This window comes from Lissotriton vulgaris, chromosome 2_1 (assembly GCF_964263255.1).
Source record: "Lissotriton vulgaris chromosome 2_1, aLisVul1.2, whole genome shotgun sequence".
NCBI lineage: Eukaryota > Metazoa > Chordata > Amphibia > Caudata > Salamandridae > Lissotriton > Lissotriton vulgaris.
This window is the reverse complement of record NC_141687.1, coordinates 595,871,969-595,893,087: the sequence shown is the minus strand read 5'-3', so window position 1 is coordinate 595,893,087 and position 21,119 is coordinate 595,871,969. Positions and strand designations below refer to the sequence as shown.

Genomic DNA, 21,119 nt, shown 5'->3' with positions numbered 1-21,119 from the left:
CCTACCCTAACTGCCCAGTTCCTGTCCCCGGCTCCTCCTGTTCCTGCTCCGCCCATAACTCCGCCCCCCAACCACTAGACTACCTCACACAATTCTACACTAAGAAAATTCAGAAATTTGTATCTTTGATATTATTGTTAGCCTAGAGGGTGGTTGTCGTTTATGGGATGAGCATAATACCAGCTAAGCATGAATCATGCTTCAAAGACTTACTGTATTGTAATGAATAGGTAAGTATGCTGATTTTACTTATCTCATTGTTCGCCCCAAGGAACATCTGCGTTCCTTTATATTGCATCGTGAAGAAGACTCTGACCTCTAATAGTGTGTATTTGTCTTACCTGGATTGTTGATATTTGTCATTTGTATCTTTGTGGTGGTGCCAACATGTAATGTACATTTTTGGGCAGCAAGTGCCACAATCACTGTTGATTATGTTTCTATACAGGACATTTTAACTAAAATATAGGCTAATTTACTATACTAAGTCCAGTCTTAGCATATTTAGTGACCAGTTCTTGATAGTAGGTTTAGGTTCAATAGTAATCTTTGTATGGAGATATATATGTATGGTAAATATACTGGTAATAAATGTATTCTTGCAAATCTATATTTTTGCAATATACATTTACTCTAAATATTGTTTTACATGGAACACAAACTTTAGAAATTGCCAATATTATTTTTAATAAAATGAATACATTTTGTTTTAAACATTTCAACTTAAATTAGGTATTGCTAAAACTGGTTAATCTTTGTTAACACGGGTTTATTCTTATCCGGATGTAATGATTGTCTCTCCCTCTCATGTCTGCATAATTTGATTTCATTTACCTCTTATGTGTGACACTTTTATCATCCGGTGTCTGTGTTTTTGACTTTGTATTGGTCTGTGCTCTACACTAGCCGACATTGTTTGAGCATGCATTGACACTGCTCAGAATTCAATGCTTCATATTAATTTCAGCCTTTTTATTCATTCTCTTTTCACAGGGCGATCCCTGTGAAGTTTGTCCAACCCTGCCCACAGGCATTGCAAATGCAATTGGACTTCCAGGAAGAACTGGACCCAAAGGGGAGCCTGGACCTCCAGGCATCGGGGTGCCAGGCAAGCTGGTAGGTTTGAATAATATGAAGACACAGTCCTGTGGAGAAAAGACGGGGTCCTATAGCAGTTTTATACTACTTGTGAGGGACTCCTTGGACAGGCTTGGACTAAAGGATGCAGCCTCTTCCAGGCATGGATCCCACTTGAAACCGGGGGACTTTTGGGACTTTTGGGAGAAACAACTTTCTCTCCTTGTAGGGCAAGGAATTGGGTAGGATAAGCATGCGTAGCAAAGAAAGACACAGGAAGAAAGAGGACCATAAAAGGTGTATTTGGGAGTTAAAAGAAAGGGGAACTACAATTGAGGTGAGGATGGGGTAGACAAGAGCAAGAGCGAAACAATAGGAGCAGGGCAAGAACTGAAAAAAGATGTTGAGAAGAAGCAAGGTCCAAGCACTAGAAAGTTAGGAGTTTGGTACTGTGGAGACAAGGATGAAAGTACCAGGGTATGAAGAAGGAAAAAGAGATAAGTTGCATGGCTCCGCTGTTGGTATTACAGAGGGAGCTGCTGCGCTGGTTTTGCCTCCAAGCTCGCTGGCTGTGTTTTGCGATGATAATTGGAAATTGTGTGGCGAGCATTATTTTGATATTTTGTGACAGTGTGTTTCTTTGAAAAGGGATAGCACAGAAATATGGGCTTACATCTAAAATGACAAATGTGCCTTACCTTCATGCCTATACAATAATTGTTTTGTAAAGGCCCATTGCAGTAACTGGTTTAATTGTATTCCCCGCACAACACCGATTTTACACTTCTCATATTAGTTATCAACAGTTGTACCTTACAAATCAGAGCAGAGGAAATGGAACTGTAATGGTGGATACCTGTACCTTCACCTCATAACACCACAGGTACAAAGACATGTGCACACCTCATGTGGTTGTTCTGGGCATATAAACATTTTATACCATATAGAGTGGCTGGTGAAAAAACTGGTATATTTTGTACAGCTATTGTGGTATGGGCATCTACAGCGGGGAATTTGTGTTTTTCAGAAGCCAGATGTATATTTGGTCCGCAGTTTGGAGTATTTGGAGTATTTGGAGGGGTATTTATAGAGCGCAGCGTTCGCTCCGGAAGGAGCATCATGGCGCTGAAAGTCCTTGAAGCCAGGTCGCAGAGTGGTAGGGGGGAGGCTAGATGGAGGCTTTAGTCCAATCGTCAGGAAGGTTGAAAATCCATGTTTTGAGAAGTTTTCTAAAAGGTTTCTCAAGTGTCTGAAGTCTTAGGTGTCTGGGCATACTGTTGCAGGCTTTAATAGCCAGGGTGCTTAGGGTTTTTCCGCCTTTAGACTTCAGGTTGAACTTGGTGGAGGTCATGAAATTTTCATGGGAAGATCGAAGGGAACGACTCGGGTAGTAGTGTGGGAAGCGTCTGGTAAGATAGATGGGACCTGTTTTGTTAAAGGCTTGAAAGGCAACGGTGAGAATCTTGAAGAGTATTCTCTTGTGCAGGGGAAGCCAATGTAAGGTCTTTAGGGCTGCGGAGATTGAGGATTTACGAGGTAATTTTAGGACAAGGCGGGCGGCAGTGTGTAAAACACTTTGGAGTTTGGAGAGGGTGGACTTCTTGGTACCTGCCAAGAGACCGTTACAGTAGTCCACACTCGAGAGAATGAGGGCTACTGTTACCGTTTTTCTAGAATCTAGGGGGAGGAAGTCGAAGAACTTTCTCAGGGATTTGATTATGCCGAAGCATTTGCCGGCTACGGTCGTGGCATGATGGTCAAATGAAAGATCAGAGTCAAAAAGAACCCAGAGGTTTCTACCAGTAGTGACGGTCTGGGGGGGCAGCAGAGTTGTCAGGCCACCAAAGGGCAGGACAGAAAGAGGCGTTCTTTCCGATGGGGAGGATCTCTGTTTTGTTTGAGTTGCAACGGAGGTGGTTTGAGTCCATCCATTGGAATACAGCAGTTAGGCAGTGTTTGAGATTGAGCTCTGCCTTGTTGGAATTTTCGTCTAGGGGGATGATCAACTGAGTATCATCGGCATATGAGGTGACAGTTATGCCAAATGATTCTATCAGGGTGAGAAGAGGGATGAGATAAATGTTAAAAAGGAGGGGGCTTAAGATGGAACCTTGGGGGACTCCGGAGGACACCGTTTTCTCATTGGATTGAAAAGGACCCAGGGTGACAGTTTGGGACCTATCGCTGAGAAATGATCTGATCCATGATAGGGCTGAGTCAGAGATACCGATGTCTATTAATCTGTTGATCAGGATGGAATGGGATATGGTGTCGAAAGCTGCCGTGAGGTCAAGAAGGATCAGAATGGCCTTCTTCCTTTGGTCTTGTAGCGTTTTAATGGTGTCGGTCAGTTCTATTAAGGCAGTTTCGGTTGAATGTTTAGGCCGGAACCCGGATTGCTGGGGATGGAGTAGGTTGTGGGTTTCCACAAAGGATTTAAGTTCTTTGTGGACTAGCTGTTCAGTTATTTTACCCAGAGCGGGGAGAAGGGTGATAGGGCGGAGATTGGTCAAGTCCACTGGGGATTTATTAGCTTTTTTCATAAGTGGTTTGACAACACCCTTTTTCCATAAGCGAGGAACAGATCCAGAACTGAGTGACAGGTTGATAATGTCATTGACAATAGGGTTGATCTCATCAATGATTAGATGGAGAATCTTAGGGGGGCAGGGGTCGGAGGGGGAGCCGGATTTGCAGCAGGCATGAGCGAATTTTGCGGATCTCGCGTTCGCGAATTTTGCGGATTTGCGGATTCGCAATCCGCAAAATCCGCGAATTTCCGCGAATTTGCGGATTTTTTTTTTTTTTGTGTTTGCGCGGGTTTCTGCCAGTTCGCGAGGGTTTTGTACAATGTCGCAAATTGCGAACTTACCTGTCGGGTCGCAAGTTTCGCGAACTTGTTGTTTCTACGTGTCCAGCCTGTTTGGGACACTCTTCTTCATCACTGCCACTCTCTGTCACCACTGCCACTCTCTGACTACTCATGCCACCCTCTGGCCCACCCATGCCACCCTCTGTTTCATCACAGCACCCTCTGGTTGTCCAGTCAGTGTACATTATTGTGGCAACAAGCACACCTTCCCTGCCTCAAGTGACCTGAATTAATTTGGGGCTGATTAATGTGTCACAGAATATTTTTTTAGCTGGCACCTGCTTCCTTAGTGCTTCCTGATTAGTGATCTTTTGAACTTGCTAAGTGCTTTCATTGTTGCAAAATTAGTTACAACACCTGCCCTGCCCCAACTGACAATAATGAATTAGGGGCTGAATAATGGATTTGAACCTCCAGCCTGGCTCCTGCTTGTCTCCCTTAGCTGTAATTCAGGACCTTTGTGGCATATATGTAACTATTCTGAGGTTCAGAGCAGGGTCACATAATAGTTGCAACCTGCAACTGAACTCTGGAGGGGCCCCTCAGGAAGCACTACAGAAAATGGCTACTAATGATGAGCCTGAACTTTTGAACCTGGTAAGTAGTTACTTTCAGTTTTGCTAAGAGCGTATTTCTGCAATTTTGCACTTATTCGCACTTATTCGCGGGGCGCGAACTCACGCGAACAGTGCGAGCAGTGCGAGCCAAATCCGCTGCTCGCGGATTTGCGGATTTTGCGGGAGATTCGCGAATCTCGCGGATTGCGGATTTCCCGAAAATCCGCAAAATCCGCGAGCGGAACGGATTTTCCGCCCACCCCTAATTTGCAGGAAAGAATTGCTTCTCTGGTTTGGGCCAGGATGACCGGGGTGAAGTTTTTGAGACTGCCAGCAGTCAAACAAGGTTGATCGGGATGGGGAAGTTTATGGGTGGTAGGGGGAGGGGGGACGTTTTTTTGAATGGAGGTAATTTTTTCGTCAAAGTATTCTGAGATCTTATCGCATAGCTCTTGGGATGGGGGGATTTCGGGTTGGAGAGCTTTGGGATGGGTGAAGGTCTTTACTATCGTAAATAAAGTTTTTTGCTTTTGGCTGGCTTCTTTAATGGCATTTACGTAGAACGCTCTCTTGGCCGATTTGATGGCGGAGAGATAGTTTTTCCTCTGAAATAAGTAGGCGCTGCGGTCGTCATTGTCGTAGGTTCGACGCCATTTACGTTCTGCTTCCTGCAGAGTAGATGTGCGGAGGCTAAATCAGGTGTAAACCAGGGAGCTTTGTTTTTAGTTTTCTTCAAGATTCTATCATGATGATTGGTGGGGCTCCGTTTTGCAATTTCTTGTGAGAGCCAGTTATGGAAGCGGTCTGCGTCTCTATCGATGTTTCCGGATAGAGAGGGGGAGTTGGTTTGGGAGATGGGATTGAGAGAGAGATTTTTCTGGACAGTTTTCCAGTTGGTAGAGTGACCATGGTGAGGATTGCCTTTATTTATGGTTGGAGGGCGGCAGCTGGAGATGTGGAAGGGGATCAGACAATGATCAGTGCATATCTGGGGTAGGGGAGGCAGGGTGGTGAGAGAAGGGAAATTGGAGCAAACACCATCTAGGGTGTGACCAAGTGAATGGGTAGGCAACGCGACACTTTGTTGTAGATTGAAAATTTCAAGTGTCTGAAGGAAATTTCTTGTTTGAGAGTCGGCGGAGGTCTCAAGGTGCAAATTAAAATCTCCAAGAAGGGTAAAGTGTGGGTAACGAAGTAGGAAGTGTCCCAGAGCGTCATTGAGAGAGTCGAGAAATTTAGAGGCATTGCCAGGTGGGCGGTAAATCAGACCACCTGAGAGGGAAAGGGATTGGCTGAGTTTGATGGAAAAACCCATTCCCTCTGCGTCGATGAGGGGGTCAAGGCAGAAGGTGTGACAATTAAAGGTGTTCTTCAGAATAATTGCAACACCGCCTCCTCTACCTTTCGGTCTGTCCTGTCTGTAGAAGGAGTAACCCTGGGGGAGGGCTACGGCTATGTCAGGGTTACTGTCCTCAGTAAGCCAAGTTTCGGTGATCATGAGGCAGTCAAGGTCATAGTCTACGATGAGGTGATGAATGTCTTGACTATGTTTGCACATAGACCGGGCATTTATCAGGCCACCTTTGAAGAATGGTCACTGGTGTTTGGGGGGGATTGGCAGGTCGTGGTCAAAGGTGAGTGACCAGCGACATTTAGTGCAGCTGGCAGAGCCGACTACCTTTGACAGGTCAAGCTTGCAGGAGCAGCAGGGACTGCCTCGGAGTCGGAGGAGGTCGTTAGGTGCATACCTGATACTTGGGGGGATTAGGGCATGGTTTCCTGCGCCTGGCGCGGTCTTGGCGCGGACCGGCGCAGACGGGCTTGCCTTAGGCGCTCCCGCTGCGCTCGTCCGCTGCGCATCCTGTGTATGCACATAACAAGAGGAAATAAGGGGGCGTGACCAAAAAGGGGGCGGAGTCAGCGCGCACGCCTGGACTGATGGCGGCCGCTGTGAATGAGCGAGGTGAGGCGCTGCAGCTATCAGGATCAGCTGTGCGCTGAGGGTAGTTAGAGCGCTGGGGTGTGCGTTGGTTTAAAAGCAGATTAAAGTGACACCACACAACAGAAGAAATTACAATTTTTTAACAATTAAAAATCGAAGCGAGTACCTCCAGCTCCCGGCTTCCGCCTCAGGACTGGGTCAAAGGTTTTCTGCAAGCCGCTCGTGGTCAGCGGATTAAGTACTGAAAGGCAGGGGGCGTGGCCAAAAAGGGGGCGGAGTCAGCGCGCACGCCTGGACTGATGGCGGCCGCTGTGAATGAGCGAGATGAGGCGCTGCAGCTATCAGGATCAGCTGTGCGCTGAGGGTAGTTAGAGCGCTGGGGTGTGCGTTGGTTTAAAAGCAGATTAAAGTGACACCACACAACAGAAGAAATTACAATTTTTTAACAAATAAAAATCGAAGCGAGTACCTCCAGCTCCCGGCTTCCGCCTCAGGACTGGGTCAAAGGTTTTCTGCAAGCCGCTCGTGGTCAGCGGATTAAGTACTGAAAGGCAGGGGGCGTGGCAAAAAAGGGGCGGAGTCAGCGCGCACGCCTGGACTGATGGCGGCCGCTGTGAATGAGCGAGGTGAGGCGCTGCAGCTATCAGGATCAGCTGTGCGCTGAGGGTAGTTAGAGCGCTGGGGTGTGCGTTGGTTTAAAAGCAGATTAAAGTGACACCACACAACAGAAGAAATTACAAATTAGTTGCTATGGCATGTAGAATTATTATATTAGATGAGCATAGTTCTCTTTTTTTCTGCCACTAATTCTTGTGGGTACGTGTGTGTGTGTGTGTTTGTGTGTGCCTCCCATGCAGGTGTGAATGCAACGTCCTCATCAGGCATTTTATCAGTATTTTAACAATACTGTGAGAAGTTCGATTCCACCCACACTAATTTTGAATCTGGTGAAATTGTTGAGTTTTTGGAAAATGTTGGTCCAGCCTGGGTAGAAGATGAGATGCATGAACTTCTCAACTCTCCCGTTACCGTTGAGGATATTAAGGGTGCTGTATAGTGTGATTTGGCTAGTGGCAGGGAGTTATATAAAGCATAGATTGGCATTCTGGGTGTTAGTCAAGCAAGTGAGGCTGTGGTGTAGCAGGAGGTGGAGGAAGATGCTGTTTTGTGTAAGGGAATTGTCTTTCAAGGGTTCATGATGTTGTAGAAGGAGCAGAAGGAAGATGGTTTATTTACGCGCATTGCATGGAACGAGCACATGGAGATGTAGCAGAAATGGGGTGTTTAATAAATTTTGCACCAGGCTGGACCAGGATTTCTTTTTAATCAGACGTTGCAGCCTTTAATGGAGCTACTGGTGCTTCCTGATAAAGCAGGATTTATATATCAGCGATCCACAATCTATGAACCTTAAAGGGTAGTTACATGAGGTCTATAGAGCTTGATCTTCCTGCAGCCACTGTTTTATTCAATGATGAAAAAACGTTGATGCATTGGAGTGGTCATTCACTGCTGGGGGTAATGTGTTGTATGGGACGTGGTAGAAATGTCCTAGACTATACATTTACTGTGGTGTGTGTGTGTCTCCTGCATGCAGATATAAATGTGGCGTCCTCATCAGGCATTTTATCAGTATTTATACAATACAGTGAGAAGTTAGGTGCATACCTGATACTTGGGGGGATTAGGGCATGGTTTCCTGCGCCTGGCGCGGTCTTGGCGCGGACGGGCGCAGACGGGCTTGCCTTAGGCGCTCCCGCTGCGCTCGTCCGCTGCGCATCCTGTGTATGCACATAATAAGAGGAAATAAGGGGGCGTGGCCAAAAAGGGGGCGGAGTCAGCGCGCACGCCTGGACTGATGGCGGCCGCTGTGAATGAGCGAGGTGAGGCGCTGCAGCTATCAGGATCAGCTGTGCGCTGAGGGTAGTTAGAGCGCTGGGGTGTGCGTTGGTTTAAAAGCAGATTAAAGTGACACCACACAACAGAAGAAATTACAATTTTTTAACAATTAAAAATCGAAGCGAGTACCTCCAGCTCCCGGCTTCCGCCTCAGGACTGGGTCAAAGGTTTTCTGCAAGCCGCTCGTGGTCAGCGGATTAAGTACTGAAAGGCAGGGGGCGTGGCAAAAAAGGGGCGGAGTCAGCGCGCACGCCTGGACTGATGGCGGCCGCTGTGAATGAGCGAGGTGAGGCGCTGCAGCTATCAGGATCAGCTGTGCGCTGAGGGTAGTTAGAGCGCTGGGGTGTGCGTTGGTTTAAAAGCAGATTAAAGTGACACCACACAACAGAAGAAATTACAAATTAGTTGCTATGGCATGTAGAATTATTATATTAGATGAGCATAGTTCTCTTTTTTTCTGCCACTAATTCTTGTGGGTACGTGTGTGTGTGTGTGTGTGTGTGTGTGTTTGTGTGTGCCTCCCATGCAGGTGTGAATGCAACGTCCTCATCAGGCATTTTATCAGTATTTTAACAATACTGTGAGAAGTTCGATTCCACCCACACTAATTTTGAATCTGGTGAAATTGTTGAGTTTTTGGAAAATGTTGGTCCAGCCTGGGTAGAAGATGAGATGCATGAACTTCTCAACTCTCCCGTTACCGTTGAGGATATTAAGGGTGCTGTATAGTGTGATTTGGCTAGTGGCAGGGAGTTATATAAAGCATAGATTGGCATTCTGGGTGTTAGTCAAGCAAGTGAGGCTGTGGTGTAGCAGGAGGTGGAGGAAGATGCTGTTTTGTGTAAGGGAATTGTCTTTCAAGGGTTCATGATGTTGTAGAAGGAGCAGAAGGAAGATGGTTTATTTACGCGCATTGCATGGAACGAGCACATGGAGATGTAGCAGAAATGGGGTGTTTAATAAATTTTGCACCAGGCTGGACCAGGATTTCTTTTTAATCAGACGTTGCAGCCTTTAATGGAGCTACTGGTGCTTCCTGATAAAGCAGGATTTATATATCAGCGATCCACAATCTATGAACCTTAAAGGGTAGTTACATGAGGTCTATAGAGCTTGATCTTCCTGCAGCCACTGTTTTATTCAATGATGAAAAAACGTTGATGCATTGGAGTGGTCATTCACTGCTGGGGGTAATGTGTTGTATGGGACGTGGTAGAAATGTCCTAGACTATACATTTACTGTGGTGTGTGTGTGTCTCCTGCATGCAGATATAAATGTGGCGTCCTCATCAGGCATTTTATCAGTATTTATACAATACAGTGAGAAGTTATATTCCACCCACACTAATTTTGATTCTGGTGAAATTGCTGAGTTTTTGGATAATGTTGTTCAAGCCTGGGTAGAAGATGAGATCCATGAACATCTCAACTCTCCGGTTACATTTGAGGATATATGGGGTGTTGTAGGGTGTGGTTTGGCTTATGGCAGGGAGTTGTATAAAGAATATATTGACATTCTGGGTGTTGAGTGTTAGTCATCAGGCAAGTGAGGCGGTGATGTAGCAGGAGGTGGAGGAAGATGCTGTTTTGTGTGAGGGAATTGTATAGCAAAGGTTCATGATGTTATAGAAGGAGCAGACGGAACATTGTTTATTCAAGCGACTTGCATGGCAGGAGCACATGGAGATGTAGCAGGAATTGGGTGCTTGGTAAATTTTGCACTGAGCTGGACTACGGTTTCTTTAAGAGAGTTTGCAGCTTTTAATGGAGCTACTGGTGCTTCCCGAGCAAGCAGGATTGATATAACAACGATTCACCGCTTCTAATCTATGGACCTTGATGGTTATTTTACATGTGGTAGAGCATGATCTTCCTGCATCAGCCGGCTTATTCAACGCTGAAAAAGCATTCGATATATTAGAGTGGCTGCGCATGCTGAAGGTAATGCAATGTATAGGACTTGGTAGGAATTTCTTTGGCATTAAATTTACCATGTGTGTGTGTGTTTGTCTCCTCGATGCGAATTGCATGGCCGGAGCACATGGAGATGTGGCAGGAAATGGGTGTTTAGTAAATTTTGCACCGGGCTGGACTAGGGTTTTTATTTGATCAAGTGCTGGTGCAAGGATTTTGGAGTTTCTCATTAGCCTTGCCACCTCAAGTTTAGTGCATTGCATTAGAGTCTCCCTGTTTAAAATGCAGGCTCACTCATTGCTGTTCTTTAATTCCGTTTACATACCAGTTTAGTCTGACATTTAGCAGCCATATTTTTTTTTGTTAAATTATTTACATTTGCACCACACCCATCAGACTGACTCCCTTAGCCTTGACATTTTGACCATGATTTATTCTAGTGTGGATGACCCACCGTTCCATCATGGGGTGGAGTAAATGAGTCCATCCCGATGACGGAGGGGCAGCCCACCTAATTTATAAAGTACCACCAAACAGGCAGTGTGTTGTGATGAGCTCGAGATATGTAGCCTATGAAATATAGGGGAATGTTCATATGAAGAGCGATTATGACATATGCACCTTCTATGGGTTTGAATAAGGTAGCTTGGTTGGTGCCTATTCCTGGCGCTGGCTGTGTCCTGGGCTACCTCTGGTGAACTAAAAGTCTCATCAGGAATGCATGTGAGCAATCATTATTTAGATTACAACACAGTCATTTATAAAAGCATTGCTAGGAGCCACCGTCACGGCGGTTCCTGTCAATTCATTTTTCTCTGTGCTATGGTGCTGCATCAATAAAAAAAATGGCTTGATGTCCACCGATCTAAATTGGGTGGGTGGACATGTAGCCATTTCTCTGGAGTCCCTTACACCTCAGGGGAGTCAGACACTACTCCATTTCTGCTGTGGCCGAACTGAAGGTTCACCCACATATAGAGTGGTCGGACAGACCACGATATCACCATGACAGAGTCTGCTTCCGCCAAAAAATAAAAATGGGACCCCAAGTATTCTTTACAATGGTTGGCAGAATCATGTTGTACCACTTGATCTACCTATTCACTAGGTTATCCAAGCAGAGCAGTCATTCCCTGAAGAAGGGTTTCCTCTCCCACATTTTCTGTCCTTACCATTTCTTCCTTTGAGTTACAGAATTCCTTGACTGATGTCATATGATAACGGAAGCAACATTCCACCATATTGGACACCAATGATGCACCGCTGCATGTTTTAAAATTCCTTTTTTTACTCCACACTCGAGATTGCAGCTAGAGAATAAACTGTGTTTTATATCAAGCAAGAACAAGCAGTTATAAAACCATCAAAATCTGAAGCAGCTAATACGCTTAAATTCTTATTTTCCAGCCCGAGTAAATGATTGGTGTTACATTAGGCAATCTACCAACATTTTGGAGACACCTCTAAATTATAATTAGCCTTTGAGACCAATTTGAATCTGTCCTTGAACTCTTGTTGAATTTCACCTCTATGATGCATTGAAATTCACTTCCTTCTCTCACCTTTCCCTCTTTTTTTCCATCTTAGGGTGCAGGAGGCCTCCCAGGGCCAAAGGGTGACCCGGTGAGTAGATCCTGATTTATCTGTGTCTTGTTGGGGATCTTTTCTTGAAGTCTGTCTTTTGCCATGTTGCAGTCAGATGCTCTTGGAATCATTACTTCTCCACATTGCCAATGTAAGCTTTTCTGGGGAAGCAATTGTGAAGGAAGCAAGTAGTACCAACCATGGGCCTTTATTTGCGATTTGAATACGCAGCTTAAAAAATCGCAACTAAGCTGTTTTACAAGCCGAAATGCGTAGATGTGTCCCTTTGGAGTGAAGAATAAATAAATGAATTAGAAATCGCTTCCTTAGCGCTAGCTCGCCTTGTGATGAATGTGCGAGGATTTTGTGAAACCTAAAAGAAACCCTCGATAGAAGATCTATTCTGCATGTTGCCAACACAATAATTCAGTATGCACTATGTGTTCAGCTGCAGCTTGGGATAGAAGTCCTGTCCTTTTATGTTTAACTATCTTTATTTATTTCATGCTCGACACACACCATCACCTACAACCCGCAAGCCGGTGAGGAAAAAATGCAAAAATCAAAACTGTAGAAAGTCCAACCTCCAAGAAACTCCAATCCCTCTTACTGCTCTCCGTTACTCTCCCTGTGCGCCACACAGACACCATGTGTAACCACTCAAGAGAAGTACTACAAATACACAGGCAGCTGGGATTGTGTTTTCCTCACTTAGGGATCACTGCACGTGCACTTTCATAAACTCTGACCCAGTCATTGTCACTAATGCCTTCCCTGGTTCTTTCCTCATCTTCTTTGACCGGGACTTCTCTCAATCAGTGTCGCCCACATTAATAGTTGCACAACATCGATGTAATGTGATTATCAGGACTTCCATTTTTCAACCACTTCTCACGTGCACTTTAGTTCCTGGTCTGTCTGAGGGTTGAAGGGTCCCTCTCCCTTTGACGGGTCAAAGGCGGGTGTAAGATTTGGCAAGGGCATGCGTTAACACTGCAGTGCTCTCACAACTGTGTATTTTTCTCATTCTCTCACATTTTTTTTTATTTGCAGGGAACCCCAGGTTTAGATGGAGTTAAAGGCGAGAAGGTAAGGTGGCTTCTGTAAACAACCTTTCAATAACAAAGAGGATTGAGTCCATGTATCAAGATCAACTCCCTGAAAGTGATTGTGTCATGGAAGCCATCTAAAAATAACTGCATCTGATGGTGTCCTCTGTGGAGCAATTCTTAGTGGTAATGACTCCTGGTAGGCTAACAAAGATTTATTATAGGCTCACATATAAGATGACTCCACAAAAGTGACTACTGATGGACCCACACATGGAGTGACTGCAGCAGTGACGCCTAAAAGGCTCACAGAATGATTGACTCAACAATAGTGACACTTAATACACCAGAGATTGGGTGACTGTACAGTTTCCTTCTCTTCAGGCCCACACCTGGAGTGACTCTACACCAATGATGCCTGGTAAGCTCACACATAGAGGGACTCTACAAGGATGGCACCTAATTGACCTGCAGATGGAGAGATTGCAGTTGTGATGCCTTGCAAGCTCATACCTGGACTGATCCACAGTAGTGACCCTAATAGGCCCACGCAGTCTACGCAGTCTACGCTCTATTCAAATGACTCACTTGCTAGTAAATGACCTTGGCAAAACTGCTAGTGAATGACCTTGACAAAAAAGTGCCATCAAATTGAAAGGGTGCTTCCTCTGCTAATACAATACAAATACAATGCAAATAATGTGCCCTGCTTGATCGAGCCACTTCCTGTGGGTGACTCATTTGTGGTGTGACCTCGATGAGGTCAAATTGACTCAAAAATTGGCATTCTAGATAGTTTAGTCTAACATTAGTGCAAGCCTTTTGTATTCAGTTCACTTACACATCAGAGATGCATATGAAAGTCATTCTTGTGGTTTCTTTCAGGGTGAATCTTGCACTTCCTGTTCACCGCTGTTCCCGGGGGTTGCAAGTCAACAGCTTCTGCCATCCGGCCCCAAGGGGGAGCCTGGTCTCGGCCTGCCCGGTCTCCCGGTAAGTCCGCTGTTCTGAAATGTATAAAAGCATCCTTCAAACCCCGGGACCTTGGATTGCGCCTGGCTTGTCCTTCTTGCAGTTTTCAGATTTGTGGTTTAATTATCAAGCCATTCGAGTTGATGCTTGTCCTTCATCTTCAGCGTTTTCTAGATTAAATATCGAAATTTCATTTTGACCCTTAGCACATCAGAGAGGGCAGGCACCACAAGACGCGGCTGCGCCGGTCAGAGCTGTCCCGCTGCGAGGCTGCTGTGGAAATAATCTTATCTGCAGAACATGCCAATTACCGGAGAGTCCTTGAAGCCAGAGGCCCGGTTGCAAATCTGTTAATATGTATTTATAATATTTCTTAGGGTCATGGAAATATGTGGTTTGAGCCTCTCCCCGGTTTCTCCTCGCCAGCCCCCAGCCCTGCTGTGTTCGTGCTCAGACATGGATTTCCAGCAAGGATGGACGCTTCCTGGCACTTGTTATGGATTTGCAGCGCAGAATTGTAGCCCAAGGGACAAGCGATGCTTGTCCCAACGTGCTTACAGCTGACAAAACAAGCCTAGCCGAGGGAGCATCACCGTGAGAGTGCGAGACGCAGACCCCTTGCGACTCAAAGTTAATCCTATTATGTGCCTTGTCTCGCATTATTATCGAGAATGGGGACCATGGGCAGTGGGTTGTTTATCTCTCTTTCTAGGCGCTCACAGGAGGGATCCGGACAGGCCTGGCACCCCTGCCCGGGAAGAACTGGGGTTCGCTGCCCGTGGATCCAGAGAGAGTTCTTTGCCATGTGACATTGGAACGAATTTCTGCTCTTTGAGTACGATAGTTGTAAAGTACGGAATGTTTTTGTTTGTGTGTTGATGTTGTGCTGGAACTGGTCTATGTGAATATTCTATCGACGATGTGTTTGATTCTGCTTGTACTTGTTCTATGAGATTGTGAACGTGTGTTATTTTTATATCAGATGAAATCAATCGTTATTTTTTTTGTTGTTCAATAATTGTATTACATTTTAAAAGGCAAATAAATAGTTAAGTATAATACAAAGTGATACAGTTAATGAAAGTCAAGAATATTAATAAAGCATGTAGTAATCACAGAAAGTACATAGCATCATATGAAGATATGAAGAATTATGTAAAATGAACCAAAATGGCCAACAAATGTATCACTATGATAAAAGAAAAGGAATATGTGTCGAGAGAAAAGAAACAAGAAAAGAGAAAGAAGATTAGAAAGAAAAGAAGGGGGAAGGAAAGGAGAGAGAAGGAAAGAGAAGGAAGGAAGGATCTAATGTGGTGCTACATGTATATGACAATACAATACTTAACTAGACAATACAAAGGGATATTGATCGACCAACCCTTTGGAAGCCAAATCCATATATGAATCCAGAGCGCTCCAGACATTGCTAGAGATAATAGGGGCAAGATGAGCTTCATCCACCAAAGTATGTGCACTTCTTAAAAAAGAGACCCATGCCCACCAAGTGTGGTATGATATGGAAGAAAAAGACTTCCATTCCATAAGAATCACCTTAACAGCTACTGTCAATAAAAGATCCAACAATTGTAACTCTAAGGTATCTAGCGGTAGAGGCACTTGGGAAGCCAAAGGGCCCAACATAACCATGGGAAAGGAAAGCTGGAATTGGGATTGAAAGATTAACATAAGATGTTTATGTATTGAATTCCAGTAGGGCTGTAAAAGGGAACACTCATAGAACATGTGTGAAAAATCACCAGCAGACAGACCACAACTCCAGCAAAGATCATCATCCTTTAGGTTTAGAGAATGTAAACGTACAGGAGTCCAATGAAGAAGATTAATTGAGACGAATTTAGATTGAATTAAAGAAGGGGCAATTTTATTGCGAAGCGAAAGTTTCCCAATCAACTGCCAAGTCTCTGAGGATATATGTTCGATGAGTTCCTGATCAAAATGACACAACCACTTTTGTTGGGTAACAGCAGGTAAGTCAGAGGGAGTGGAAGACAAAAATGTATACATTTTTGAAGCGACATGCCCAGATCAAAGCCATGAATTAAACAATGTAATAGTAGGCAAATTGGGCTCCAAACGTAATTTAGCAAGAGCAACCTTTATTTTGAGAAAAGTATAAAAGTCTAAGTTAGTGAGAGAGTATTGTTGGGCGAAGAAGGAAAAGGGTAAAGGATCATTGTTAGAGTCATATAGATGACAAACAAGCGTAATCCCCTTAGATGCCCAGTAAGTTATCAAAGTGGGTTCAATAATGAGCTTAATTCTAGGATTACGCCACAATGAAAACCACCTCGATTTATGAATCGGGGAAGCCTTTTTCTTGTCAATAAATCTAACTGCTGCAATGGTATCCAAGATGATTGTACAGGAAAACGGAATAGATAAGGTGGACATAGTTAAAAAGGAAGAGGTTGGCAAGGGAAAATAAAGATCCTGCTCAATCACCAACCAAGAAGGCGTATGACCAGGGGCAGAGGAAAACCATAGAGCACCTTGAGAAGCTAAAAAAAGCAACTTGGTATTTCTCTCAGTTAGGAAAATTACAGCCACCCATATCATAGGGTTTCCTTAAAAATGTATACGCAATTCTAGCTCTCTTATCATTCCATAGAAATGTAGACGTTAGGGAGTCAATCTCATGAAAAAAGGAAGAAGACAATTTTACAGGGAGCATAGATGATACAAATTTAATAATAGGAGTAATCATCATTCTTAAGGTTTGAAGACGACCCCACCAGGAAATATGCTTAGGGGACCAGGTATCCAAAAGATGACGTACTTTAATTAAAGTTTGAGCCTCGTTGTAAGCCACCGTATCATAAAGAGTGCTACAAAACCAAATCCTCAAATATTTAAGATGTTTAGATTGCCATTTAAAACCAGCTGTACCCATATGTGCAGGGAAACAATTTGCATTTAGAGGGAGCATTTCTGTCTTATCTCTGTTAAGGGTATATCCAGAGACACTAGAAAAAAGAGAGATAGATTCTGTAATAGCAGGAATGGCCGACACAATATCATCTGAAACAAGCATTTACAATGCAATGATTTAGCCTTTGGAAAAGTTAGAGCTATTGGCATTGTAAATGACAAAATTTGCATTTATGTGTTGGTTTTGAAAACAGATAAATAAATGGCATTGTCATTTACATTGCCATTAGCTTAATCTGTCGCAAATGTGAGACCTATTGTACCCTACGGACGAGCTCAGTAGACAGCAATTACTACCACACACACACACACCCAGAGCCACACACACACACCCAGAGCCACACACAGACACACCCAGAGCCACACACACACACCTAGAGCCACACACACACACCCAGAGCCCCACACACACACCCAGAGCCACACACACCCACCCAGAGCGACACACACACACACACCCAGAGCCACACACACACGCCCACCCAGAGCCACACACACACACACACACCCAGAGTGCCACACACACACCCACCCAGAGCCACACACACCCAGAGCCACACACACACCCAGAGCCACACACACCCACCCAGAGCGACACACACACACACACCCAGAGCCACACACACACACACACACACACACCCAGAGCCACACACACACACCCACCCAGAGCCACACACACACACACACACACACACCCAGAACAACACACACACACACCCACCCAGAGTGCCACACACACACACACCCACCCAGAACCACACACACCCACCCAGAGCCACACACACCCACCCAGAGCCACACACACACTCAGGAGAGCAAGCACAGCAAGGGGGCAGGGAAGCAAGCACAGCGAGGGGTCAGGGAAGCAAGCACAGCGAGGGGGCAGGGAAGCAAGCACAGCGAGGGGGCAGGGAAGCAAGCACAGCGAGGGGGCAGGGAAGCAAGCACAGCCAGGGGGCAGGGAAGCAAGCACAGCCAGGGGGCAGAGAAGCAAGCACAGCCAGGGGGCAGGGAAGCAAGCATAGCCATGTTTCCAGTGCTTGGCTATTTTGAACAAACCACACGTGAGGGTGTTACCATCATAAATTGATTACTGCAAATATTCCTCTCATAAATGTATAGGCGCTAACTCCAGTAATATGGATGCATCTAAATGTTGATATCTTTTAGAAGGAAAAATGTATACAATTAATTTTTAACTGTTTTGAATTATTCCTTGATCAATTCGTACTGTGATAACTACATAATCAGAGACACCTTGCCTGCAGCCACCTCTACGTGATTTACAGCCTTTGGCACAGACACAGCCCGCCGGACTTCTCAGAGCTAACATGGTGATTTCAGGGAACACAGCCGAAACATCCTTAAACAGAGACAAACACAACTTCTCTAAAACAAAACGAGTTTGTGTTTTCTCTTTGTTTAAATGAAGCTTTTTACACACACCGCCCGCCCACCTCCACATGCAGCCTCCCAACTGCGTCACTCACTCATTAAACCAAGAGGAAAAACCAGTCCCGCCCCCCCGCGACCCCACCTCAACTGGCACACACTTCGACACCCCACTGACATCAGGGCGCACAGTCACAGCAAACATGCATATTCATAACGCAAGTCCCATTTTACGTGTTACATTAATTATACGATTTAACTTCTTTGGCCCAGAGTCTGTCCTTTCCTTACCACCCTGCAGCATGCCACGTGGGATGAACTTACAGACTGCTCTAAAATGATGCCATGCACCACATAATCAGAGACACCTTGCCTGCAGCCACCTCAACGTGATTTACAGCCTTTAGCACAGACACAGCCCGCCGGATTTCGCAGAGCTAACATGGTGATTTCAGGGAACACAGTCGAAACATCCTTAAACAGAGACAAACACAACTTCTCTAAAACAAAACGAGTTTGTGTTTTCTCTAGGTTTAAATGAAGCTTTTTACACACACGCGCTGCCCACCCCCACCACCACATGCAGCCTCCCAACTGCGTCACTCACTCATTAAACCAAGAGGAAATACCAGTCCCGCCCCCGCGCCCCCACCTCAACGGGCACACACTTCGACACCCCACTGACCTCAGGGCGCACAGTCACAGCAAACAGGCATATTCATAACGCAAGTCCCATTTTACGTGTTGCATTAATTATACGATTTAACTTCTTAGGCACAGAGTCTGTCCTTTCCTTACCACCCTGCAGCACGCCACGTGGTATGAACGTACAGACTGCTCTAAAATGATGCCATGCACCACATAATCAGAGACACCTTGCCTGCAGCCACCTGGACGTGATTTACAGCCTTTTGCACAGACACAGCCCGCCGGAGTTCGCAGAGCTAGCATGGTGATTTGAGGGAACACAGTCGAAACATCCTTAAACAGAGACAAACACAACTTCTCTAAAACAAAACGAGTTTGTGTTTTCTCTAGGTTTAAATGAAGCTTTTTACACACACCGCCCACCCACCAACACATGCAGCCTCCCGCGAGCTGCGCAAACTAAGTAGGCCTTTCCCGACTGGAATTTCTAGATAAGAGGAGCGCTTGGTGTCAGCCACGAGGAGCACGACTTCCTAACAAGCATTTACAAGTGGGGCCGGAGACACGAACACCGGGAGGGGGGAACGGGCACACGGACAGCGGGAGGGGGGGCGGGAACGGGCACACGGACCGCGGGAGGAGGGAGGCGGGAACGGGCACACGGACAGCGGGAGGAGAGGAGAGCACTCACCTGGACTTCTTCCGGGGGCGGTCGGCCTGGAGAAATGACCCAAAAAAACCTTCGAAGAAAAAAAAAATAAACCACCGCCCACCGCCGCATGACGCACGAAAATGGGCGGGATGAGCAAAAATAGCCGGAACGCCCACGAATCTGCTCCGGCAATGACGGACAGATCTTTCTTCCAATGGCTAGCCTCCATTTATGGAGCTAGCCAATGGAAGAGAAGGCGGGACAAAGCCAGTACTGTTCAAACATTAGATTTCGCCTGCGCGAACGCTGCTGCGCAGCGGTCGCCAGGCGAAACCTAAAAATGAGAACATCATCCGCATAAGCAGCTGTCTTTATGCAATGCGATCCGAAAGTAAACCCCTTAATATCTGGGCGGAGATCAATTAGTCGGAGGAGCGGATCAATAGATAACAAAAACAAAAGTGGAGACAACAGACAACCTTGTCGAGTACCTTGACACAAACTAAAACACTCAGATGTAGCCCCATTGACTCTAATATTTGCTCTAGGCTGAGAATATAAAGACATAATCATGTTGACAAAAGATTCACCAAGATTATGTGCACAAAGAACAGCATGTAAAAAGGGCCAGGAGACCTTATCAAAAGCCTTCTCGGCGTCTAAGGCCAACGCAGCTGCTGGAAGAGTAGACCGCTTGGCTGTACCCAGTCGCGGCTGGTGACATTTGAAAGTGGCGGGGCGTGAGGACAGTATTACCACTGGTCATCCCTGAGGACTGCGGCCGGAAAAAGAGATAGGAGTGTGTGATTTTTCCCCCTCTATGGTCAGAGAGACCCTCGAGTGGCGCTCTGTCAGTTTCAATCGCGTGACCTCTGAGTCCATGGTGGGAAAAGCATATTGGCATCTGACAGGCAACCACTGCCCCGTAACAGTGACACATTCCAGCAGGGCCTATTTAGTTATTTATATTATGTCTACCAGGCATAGTGCTGCAAACACAGGAACTGCAGAGTGCAGCACAAACACAAAGTCATACAAGAGGCACATAGTATGTCGGTTTGACTCGAAGGGACACGGAGGGAAAGTGAGCATCAAAGGGCAGGAAACGGAAAGGGGCCTCCCGCTTCATGTGGAAAGGAAGACATATTTGCTAACAGCAGCAAAGTGGGTTAATCAAGAGCATATATAAGTTAGTGAAACAAGACAGCGGCAGACCAACAGAGTGTGGCGTGATCCAAAGGCCAGCTCTGGGCCTCGATTGAAGGGCAGCCAAGGCCACAGCACTCTCCCCCTCCCTTACGCTGATTTGTTAAACAAAAAAATAGCATCAAGGAAATGAGACAACTGGCGTTATTTATGGTGTAATCACGAATACAATCCAAAATGTACGCTTTCTCCTTTCACTGAATTTGTAGAGTAAATTGTGTGACTTTCCGGAAACTTCTTTATGTCACCGCACCTACCTCTTAAAACTAGTAAATAGGTGACAGCATTTCAGAGCCCAATCCATAATAAAACAACAAAGTCATAAGTCAATAAACTTAACTACTTACCATACCTTCTGGCATCCCGCCTTCAAGTTAGCTCCGACTCCCGCCGCCTTCCT

General features: G+C 45.5%; 1 protein-coding gene across 3 annotated transcripts in view; it reads left to right on the top strand.

Annotated features, from left to right (window-relative positions):
* The window catches only part of COL16A1 (collagen type XVI alpha 1 chain), an 831,382-nt gene that overhangs the window by 525,187 nt on the left and 285,076 nt on the right, over window positions 1–21,119 (top strand). For all 3 annotated transcript variants that reach the window (XM_086955641.1, XM_086955640.1, XM_086955639.1), the window contains exons 22-25: window positions 994–1,116; window positions 11,849–11,884; window positions 12,899–12,934; window positions 13,780–13,887. In XM_086955641.1, the coding sequence (XP_086811767.1) occupies window positions 994–1,116; window positions 11,849–11,884; window positions 12,899–12,934; window positions 13,780–13,887 (303 nt within the window). The remainder of the gene's footprint in view (window positions 1–993; window positions 1,117–11,848; window positions 11,885–12,898; window positions 12,935–13,779; window positions 13,888–21,119) is intronic.